General features: G+C 37.1%; 3 protein-coding genes across 3 annotated transcripts in view; 2 read left to right on the top strand and 1 right to left on the bottom strand.

The window, feature by feature from the left end:
* The window catches only part of CBG13084, a gene marked incomplete at both ends in the record, with an annotated part of 2411 nt that extends 985 nt beyond the window's left edge, over positions 1-1426 (bottom strand). The window contains 4 exons of the mRNA XM_045242112.1: positions 507-645; positions 705-890; positions 936-1205; positions 1250-1426. Of these exons, the coding sequence (XP_045095054.1) occupies positions 507-645; positions 705-890; positions 936-1205; positions 1250-1426 (772 nt within the window). The remainder of the gene's footprint in view (positions 1-506; positions 646-704; positions 891-935; positions 1206-1249) is intronic.
* Positions 1427-4419: 2993 nt separating this feature from the next.
* Positions 4420-7206, top strand: CBG13083 (the record flags this gene model as incomplete). Its single annotated transcript, XM_045242111.1, has 9 exons — positions 4420-4855; positions 4903-5035; positions 5181-5285; positions 5332-5674; positions 5730-5897; positions 5930-6069; positions 6528-6693; positions 6738-6946; positions 6996-7206. The coding sequence occupies 9 exons, from the start codon at positions 4420-4422 to the stop codon at positions 7204-7206; spliced, it is 1911 nt and encodes a 636-aa protein (XP_045095053.1).
* Positions 7207-8650: 1444 nt separating this feature from the next.
* CBG13082 lies at positions 8651-9224 on the top strand (the record flags this gene model as incomplete). The annotated part of the gene is made up of 3 exons (XM_002646658.2): positions 8651-8703; positions 8749-8898; positions 8948-9224. 3 exons carry the CDS (start codon positions 8651-8653, stop codon positions 9222-9224), a joined length of 480 nt encoding a protein of 159 aa, XP_002646704.2.

Genomic DNA, 9224 nt, shown 5'->3' with positions numbered 1-9224 from the left:
TAGGGAAAAATCTGATTCAGAACTTTTCAAATTAGGAGGAGGTTGGAGAGAAAAGAGAAAAAGAGAAAAAAAAAGAAAAAAAAAGAAAAAAAAAAGAAAAAAAAAGAAAAATGTATACATTTCACATAATTAGGTTTTGCCATCTTTTTTTTCTTAATATGTGTGTCTTCAGGGTGAGAAAAGATGTAAACGAGTCGAAGAAAAAAGTTTTCAAGATTTTCTGAGGGAAGAGCACGACGTCTTCTTCTTCTTACAGGGAAATCCAGATAATTGAGCTCAAAGTGGATGATTTGGGTGAGCTTTTATTTGAGAAAATACGGTAGTTAGGACGGCCCTTCTATAACAGGTTTTACGGTATTATATGCACTCATCCGATAGGTATAAAATATGATTACACTTCAAACTAGAAATCGTGATTTATGAATCTTGCTCAGCTTCAAAAAATTTTTATTTTCCCCAACTTTTATTCATTGATGTGCGAAATTATGCACTGATGAGGAACTGACCAACAAGAAGTACGTCGAATTCATCAGCATGCCACTGATCAGCAACCAGCACAAAGTTCGGTACGCTCACCATCAAAACATTGATTCCCGAAAGAATGAGAATTGCCATTTGTTTTCGTCTTTCCGTATGATTCAGAAACTGAAAACTTTTTCCTGTCTCGAGTTTTGTTCTTCAGTCTTTTTGATACTACTCTCTACCTTGGATCCGTGGGATTTTACAAATAAATTGAGAGTAACCGCAAATGCGATCATGTAGGAGCAGGCAATCCAGCAGTAATGAATGGTTCCATAAACGATTCCGGTAGAATCCATCACTGCACACATTCGATTTTCATTGATTGTTGGAGAGGCGGAGGAAACAAAAAATGCAATGAAACTCAGAAACTGAAAGAAATATAAGTTCTAGACTAAATGAAATAGTTAACTAACTACACAACTGCAGATTCCTAATGATGAAAGATACAATCTATGTCTCCATGTCCAACAACTCCTGTACCAACTGACTCGATTAACGGCTAAAACTCTTTCAACTGTCAAAAGACAATGAAACGTAGCAGGTAACTGCCCTCCGAATAATAGAAATGCTGGCCACAAATATTCGGTCATACATTCGTAACTGCTTATTTTGATATAATACTTTTCGTGTAGAATGAGATCCAGTCGGCCTGCCCCAGACATTATGAATGAGATTCCATTTATCTGAAATTGTTAGCTGATTTCGCTGAATGATTCTCCAAGCTTACCATATCCGAAACAGATAATAGAGTAAAAAAGACGAATCGTTGTCGGAAGTCCTTGCTAGAATTGAATACAACAAGGCAGATAGTGTTAGGAATAAGTACAAGAATGCCACAAATGACATAAAGACGACTGCGTAGAAGTATTTCTTCATTACCCGGGAACATTGTCTGAAAGAACATGATGCCTAACTCTGGATTCTGGCGGAATGACGGAAGAGGGATGAGTTGATTAGGGTGGGTGACATAAGCACGGGTCAACACCATGTGTTAGGCACGCTTTAATTAAAACTGACCCAAATAAAAGTGGAAAATGTTTTTGTGGTTTGACATTTATAGAAAGCTCTGTGAGATTCCACTATGGGGCATTGTGGAAGTATGAAGTTGTTCTTCTCTTTAATAAAAGCCACCCTGAGCTCAATTATCTCGGTCGCCATGAAATTTATCAACATTTTGTCAACTGATAAAATGATATTGATATTACGACAAACATTTTATCAGTTTGCCACTTTTTGATATATTTTACATGCACCGAGATAATTAAGCACAAAGTGCAAGTATAAATTCGGTTGAACAAAACCGACACTGAACAACCGGTTCAAATAAAAGTATAGTGAAAAAATATAGCTACATAGGATTCAGAATCTGTAAACTTCTTGCAAAACTTAAATACTTCAAGCGATTCTGTTTATCGCGAACCACGACGACATCTGAAGAAAACACGTGTTGGGCGGAGCTTGCTGGAGTTTTTTCAGACCATCTGAGTACCACAGTAGTATCATACTAGAAAGTGTGCTATCTAAATCACATGCAAATGAGAAATGTGCTCACAGTAAAAAGATAGACTTTAAAACTCGACCTATGTACTTCGAAATCGAAAATCGCAGGGTGGTGCACAATTACCCGGACTGATAAAAATAAGCAAATCTTTAGACATGAGTATCTTGGAAGCACAAAAATTGGTAGAAATATAACTTTACGTTTGATTCAAAGCTACTAAAATTTTTTAAAGCGATTCCGCAAGTCTAGGTATTGTTATGACGGTTCAAAGATGAACGGTGGAATATTTCATGAGATGAAGCAAATTTGACAAGCGATAGCCTAGCTCATAGTTGATCAAATAACTTGAAACTTAGCCAGTTTATGGGTGAATTATTCAAATTTTCGCACTTCAAATTTGAGCAGGGTCCAACGATTTACTCAAATGTTATGGAAGTACAAACTTTGGTATGGTTTATTATGCGCCGCCCTGTATTCTGTCTCCGATTTTATAGTATGAATGTCTAGTCTAGAAGTTTTGAAGAGGTGTAATTCGGAATATTGAGTAAACAGAGTGTGCTCTGGTTCTACCAAATTCGGAAACAACCGAAATCAAAAACATTCATTTGTCATCCAACCATGTGCACCTCGTGCATATCCATCATCTATGTAGTTATTTTCTCCTAAAACTGTGGGAAAACTTGGTTCTGTTGCTCGAATGTTCTTTGTGTTCATGCTTTCTGTCTTCGGAAATAGTAACGAACATCACACCTGCCTACGTGCAGAACTTCTGAGAACTTTTTACCAACTTGCAACTTTTCGATAAACTCAAAGAATGAGCAGAAGATGGCAAGCACAGCAATGAGGAACGGATCAGAGAACCTTCAAATTCTCCAAAATTAAAATTAGATGAGCATTGAAAAACAAACACGTGGTAAAAGAGAAGTGGTTCTTGAGCTCCTTGAGCTCAAAAAATATTGAATTCGTATATTTCATAGAACAAGGGATACCTTGATTGTGAGAAAAAAAGTCGTAGATTTTCTGAGAAATCATCGGAACAAGTTTCTACATCAAAAACATGGAAGATAGAGTGAAAAACGAATTATTTTCAAGGTGTTCAAGTCAAGTCCAAACATTCCAAGATCAAATTTATGAAACTTGATCAGGATTTTTTTGAACTGGTAAATTGTCAGTTTTCGTTTATTGCCGTATTTTTTCAGCACAAATAGGCTTTTTTCCAGTTTTTTGAATAATAAACGAGGGCCGGGCCAAGCCAGATCCTGAATTTTCAAAGTTTTCATGAAGTTTCGACAAATTTCAATGTTTAGATCTTAAAGGGGGCTAGACATCAAAAAAAGTTTTCTTGATATTTCGCCTAGAAAACCCCAATGAGGAGTTGAACTCATGACAGGCAGCTCAGGGGTACAGCGCCGCTACCGGCTGACCTACGGGGGCGCGAAGGCGCCTGCCGACCGATGGCCTACATAACCGCGCCGCGATTTCGTCCCCCAAACTGTCCCCCAAAATTTTTGCCGTCTCGCCTCCTTTAATGTCAAGACGGAATATTTCAGGAACTTTTCTTTGAGGTGAAATTCCATAACTTTTTTTCAAGAATTTCAAAAATTAGTTACCCGAGCTGACCGAAAGAATTTTTTCGACTCGTCTCTGACCGTGTCCGGCCCAGCCAGGTCCTGAATTCGACAAGTATGGTTTTTGGGATCCTTGAAGATCTCTGAGGAAATCTAACAATTGGGATAACCCCTGAAACACGATAGCTTCGATTATCTCAAACACTCTAGTAGAAATGCATCCAATACTTGCACTTTGAGCTCAATTATTTTAATTTCTATAAGAGATATCAAATATTCTGTTGAAAAAAGATGTTTGATTTTATGAAAAACATTTCATCAATCGGTTTTAGTTTTCTGCTCACCTTTTACCTTTTTTTAATATCTTGCCAACCTTACATGTTTACCATTTTCTTCCCCATTCTCTAGGTTCATCTCGTTAGGGATTTTATCTAGAACTCCCGTTATAACTTTTGTGCCATATTTTCTTCTGATCAATAAATTATTATTATGTGACAAAGAAAAATTGACAGATTTTCTATATCTCTTATAGAAATTGAGATAATGGACCTTACATTGCAAGTATATCGTGACCTTGATTACGGTGTTTATTTTTGATTCGGTGACACAAAATTTCTGCTAATTTCTTCGTTGTGGTACCTTTAATGTTTTCTCTACTGACCCTTTACAACGACGTCATTCCTGTTGCCCATCATTCAAAATCTGAAAATCAATAACAACGTTTTTCTCTTCTGACAGTTGAATCATCAGTAAATCGGCTCATGCAAATCAGGCGAGTATATGTCCATTCTACCGCCCACTTCTATTCCATTTCTCTCTTCCATAAACATGTCGGAGTCTTCTGAATTGCCGACTATCGTCTCAAAACCGCCAAAAACTCGTACGAAGCTTCCTATCTATTTGGTTTCAGCAATCGTCGTTGCTCTTGTCGTCATTGTCGTTGTTATTAATATCGTTCATCGACTACCTGATTCCCCTGATGATTCTAAAGACTCTGCTATTTCTAAAACTACACATTCCTCTGGAATAGACAGCAGTTCAATTGTTCCGGCGACAAGTCCTTACTCATCTAGTACTGAATCTCCACTGATAACAAGTACTGATTACAGTACCTCCACTTCTGAAAGTGATTCGTCGTCGAGCAATTCGGACGAAGATCATAAAGATGGAGAGAACAGTACATTAGTTCAAGTTACAGTCACAACTACAGTAATCCCAACTTCCACGATTCAAGAGACCACGGTTGAAACGACCACTGACTACGGTAGGAAATTTTAGACGACAAAAAGTTCTTAGAAATTGTATTTTCAGTCTCTTCAACATCAACCCAGTCATCGTCCTCCATGGCTTTATCTTCATCTTCATCTCCAATATCTGAAACTACAGTAATCCCTGATACAACTTTTATCCCTCCGACCGGTGTGGAATGTGGTAAAACATGCAGGTTCGTCGAGTGGATCGAAGATACGATTCATGCTGTCTCTAGTTATTTTGACAATTTGGTCAACGAATGATTTCAATGATAACAGTATTTCAAAAAATAAACCGGTTGTATATATAATTGTATTGTTTACAAACAAGATTTTCAGTGTTTCTGTTGTTGAATCAATTCCTCGTGGAGTATGGTTTGTCGATCGAGTTTATACAAAAAACTCATATGAGTCATGGATGGAACTACTTGGATCTGCAAAAAGGTTGGTTTTTCCTTTCTTTCCGTTTTTCGAATTCCCGGGTTTTCAGCGAGATTGACATCTTCGCCTACAAGATGAATCTACGAGGAAAAGAGCTCCGTTATGACGTCGATAATTCAACATTCGAAGGACGTCAGATCTACAGTATGATTGAAGATCAAGCAAAGTCTGGAATCCTGATCAAATTGATCGATTGTCAACCACCAACTTTCCCAGAGAATGATTATGATGCAGATGAATTGGAAAGACTTGGATTAGTTCAAAGACAAGGATTGGATATGAATACGATGAATGGAGGTGGAGGTGGTGTACAGCACAGTAAAACATTTATTGTGGATGATAGACACTTGTTTGTTGGAAGTTTGAATTTCGAGTGGAAGTCTTTTTCACAGGTTCAGCATGATTTCATGACCCCAAATTCTTATAATTAGAGTTTACCTGTTTCAGAAACTGGAAATTGGTCTCGAATTTCACGATTGTCCGTGCATTGCCAAAGACGCGTCTAGTCTTTTCGATCAAATGTTCGATTCGCTTTCCGGGAATGAGAAATTGGAAACCCTGGATTTCCAGCCACACAAAATTGGGAATTCAACATTCCAATTTTTGGTTAGTATCGTCTTTATTCAAATACTCGTATCGTTTTTCAGGCGTCACCATCCTTCCTCCTCTCTTCATCCCACAGTTGGGACCTGGAAGCTCTCTTGAATTTGATCTACGAAGCTGATGAATCTGTTGATATTTCTGTTATGCAGTATTTCCCATCATGGATTTATTTCAAAAACCGAGAGTTAGTTATTCTCCTTCTGAGAGATACAGTACCGTACAGTAAGATATTTAAAAAAGAACGTATTTTTCCGATGATTTCGTAACATAATGACCATTTTCAGGAGGGTGCAGCTCCGCTGTCAAGTTCCCGATCGCTTTGAAAATTTGGAAGGTGAAAAACAGACCTAGACTGAAATGTTTGCATTCACAGTTTTTGTTTAAAATTCCTAGTTTTTCAGCTATTTTCCGATCTCTGAAGGACACCTCATTTTTTCCTGTTTTTGTACTGGAAATTTGAAAAAAATATAAAGTCTATTTTACACCCTCCAAAATTTTCGAAATGATCGAAAACATGACAGCCGAGCTCGAGACTCCTAAAAATTGTTAAAATGCCCAAAAACCAACTATGTGTTTGTACATCTTATTGACCGATACAGTATATGCCGTTTGAAAGATTTTCAATATAATATTTTCTTTCAGATTCTACTTCCAAATCGACAATGCTATCCGAATGAGTATTTCTCGTGGAATCAAATTCCGAATCCTTGTATCTGGGGACCAGAAAGAAGAACAAAAGTTGATGTTCGCCTATCTTCGTAGTCTTTCAGTTTTGCACTCCCCATCGGAAAATCGGTTCATTCAAATAGTAAGCGTTTTAAATTTTTCGATTCCAATTTATTCTATTTGCAGAAGTTCGTTCTAATCCCTCAAACTGCACAAGAATCATACAAGGATCGTAAAATGCATGCGAAATTCATACTTTCTGAGAAAAGAACCATTATTGGATCATCGAATTATGCACCAGAATACTTTTATAAATCGACTGGAACAGCTGTTGTTGTAGACGAAGAACCCTTCCATGGTGATATTAACAGACAAGTCAAGGCAGTTTTTGAGAGGTACTTGGAATTAAGAAATCTAACTTTTATGAGAATACAACTATTTCAGATACTGGCATAGCACCTACACACAGAACCTTCAAAAGTTTGGAGAATCCAAAGGGTTCCTTCCGAAAACCACAAAACCTTCAAATCCATTCGCCGGATGGTTTGGTTTCGATCAAATTGGTGTCTTCAACGAAAAGTATTCAGTTTCTGGACTGTTTCATGAGAATGACTCCGAAAAGGATCAACTCCTTGATCCGATCATTTTTATTTAGATTTTTTGTAACACTAAAAATTTCGTACTAAATTTAATTTTTAATTTGTACTACATTATTTTGTAAAATTATTGTATAAATAAGCTTTTGTGGTTCTACTATAGTAGTCCAAATATTTTCTGAAACTTAATCAAAACGTATTGGTAATTTTAAGCATGTTGAATGATAAAACGTTATTTACCTATTTTCTCTAATATTCATAAGCTCACCGGGACTGTCAACTTTAAGTTCAGACATCTCAATTCCTACAAAAGATATCAGAAAGTAATCAACTAACAAAATATTTATCATAGTTTCAAAAGTATTTTATCAGTTGACAACATTTTGATATCGTTTACAGGAATGGAGATAATTAGGCTCAAAGTTGATAGTTTAAGTGGATTAGAGGAAATACGGCAAGCACCTCAAACTTCTGTTTACACGGTTTTTAAAATATAATTCATTTTTCTTCGGCACGGTTTTTTCCATTTACTGTTTTTTCAGGACGTCGTATAAATGCGCTCGGACGCTAATATTCATATACCGTAGTAAAAAATCGTTGGTCTCGAATTGAAGGCTGAAAGGGTAGCTACTGAGCCTGTACTCTATCAGAAAAAGCGCGAAAAAAAATTATTTCAAAAAAACTCGGCGAATAATGTGGAGGGTACAATGTTTTTAGTCTTCGTGGTACAAAGCTGTTCCGGGCTACAAAATGCCTTCAAAAATACGCACCCCCTTGTACTGCCGAATTTTTGTACCCTCCGATTTATGTTCCAAAAACCGGGATCCAGTGAGTTGTTCCCTCTTTTGTCTCATTCAATTTTGTCTTCGAATTTGTTAATTCAAACTCTTATGTGTGCACGGCCCATACTCCCAGGGGGCATCGTGCTCAAAGGGGGCATACACTCATAGGGGTCGCTAACTCATAGGGGGCATCCCACCATGTCTCATAGGGGGCATAGGACCAAATGAAGAAAACAATCACAATTTGGTGATTTACACACAAAAATTCAAAAATCCCAAAAATTGGCCCAAAATGAGCTATTTTCTTTTGAAAATTGTTCGAGCAGGCAATAAAACGTTACAAAAATTATAAAAGTCATTTTTTTCGATTAATTACCACGAAAATTCGAGCAAAAACGATGGAAAACGAAGGAAAACGGAGAAAAATTGGATTTGCGAAAAGCTGTGAATTTTTCGAAATTTTCCCATGGAAGAGAAAACTCCCCACCTCGGCCACGGCCATGGATTGATGACGTCATCGCTGAAAAATTTTATTTTGGATTTTTCTCCGTTTTCCTTCGTTTTCCATCGTTTTTGCTCAAATTTTTGTGGTAATTAATCGAAAAAAATTAATTAAAAACTTACGAATACCGTCGGATTGTGGGCGTTACTTCTATCATCCACGTTTTTCCTAGAAAATGCCAACGTGGAATCAGAAGTAGCCGAGTGGAGTACAACCGCGATGAGTTTAGCATATGTGTCCGGAACGGTCACTGGAGGAATTATAATTGAGAAGTGGGTGGGGATTTGAACTTTCGGATTTTACTTAAAAATATTTAGAGTCGGTCGTCGGACACTTCTTCTCCTATTCACTTTTCTTAACAATTTGGCTCTACTCGCGTTTCTGTTTTTTGCGAAAATTCGGATTTTGATTGACCCAATGAAATATGGGTGTCTAGGAGCACTCATAATCTATGGATACACTTATGGGTATGTCTGAATCGATCATCTTTTGAAATCCTATGAACTAAATTTTCAGAACCGGTGTTGGCCCAATTTCTTGGTTCATTTCTTCTGAACTGGTGCCTCAAAAACATCGAAGTATCGCTCAATCGGTTGCATACGCCATTAATACCCTAATGGTCGTTATTAGCACATTTACCGTACTCCCACTGTATTCTGTAATTGGAAGTTATGCATTTGTGATACTGTATTCGATTCCTTCATTTATAAGTATGCTTATTTTGTTTAGGTATTTGCCAGAAACAAAGGGACGGGAGATTCATGACATTGTGAATGAGTTGAAGAATAAATAG

The sequence above is a fragment of the Caenorhabditis briggsae genome (genome assembly GCF_000004555.2).
Source record: "Caenorhabditis briggsae complete genome, chrII, whole genome shotgun sequence".
In the NCBI taxonomy this organism is placed as follows: domain Eukaryota; kingdom Metazoa; phylum Nematoda; class Chromadorea; order Rhabditida; family Rhabditidae; genus Caenorhabditis; species Caenorhabditis briggsae.
This window is presented reverse-complemented; position numbering and strand designations above follow the sequence as displayed.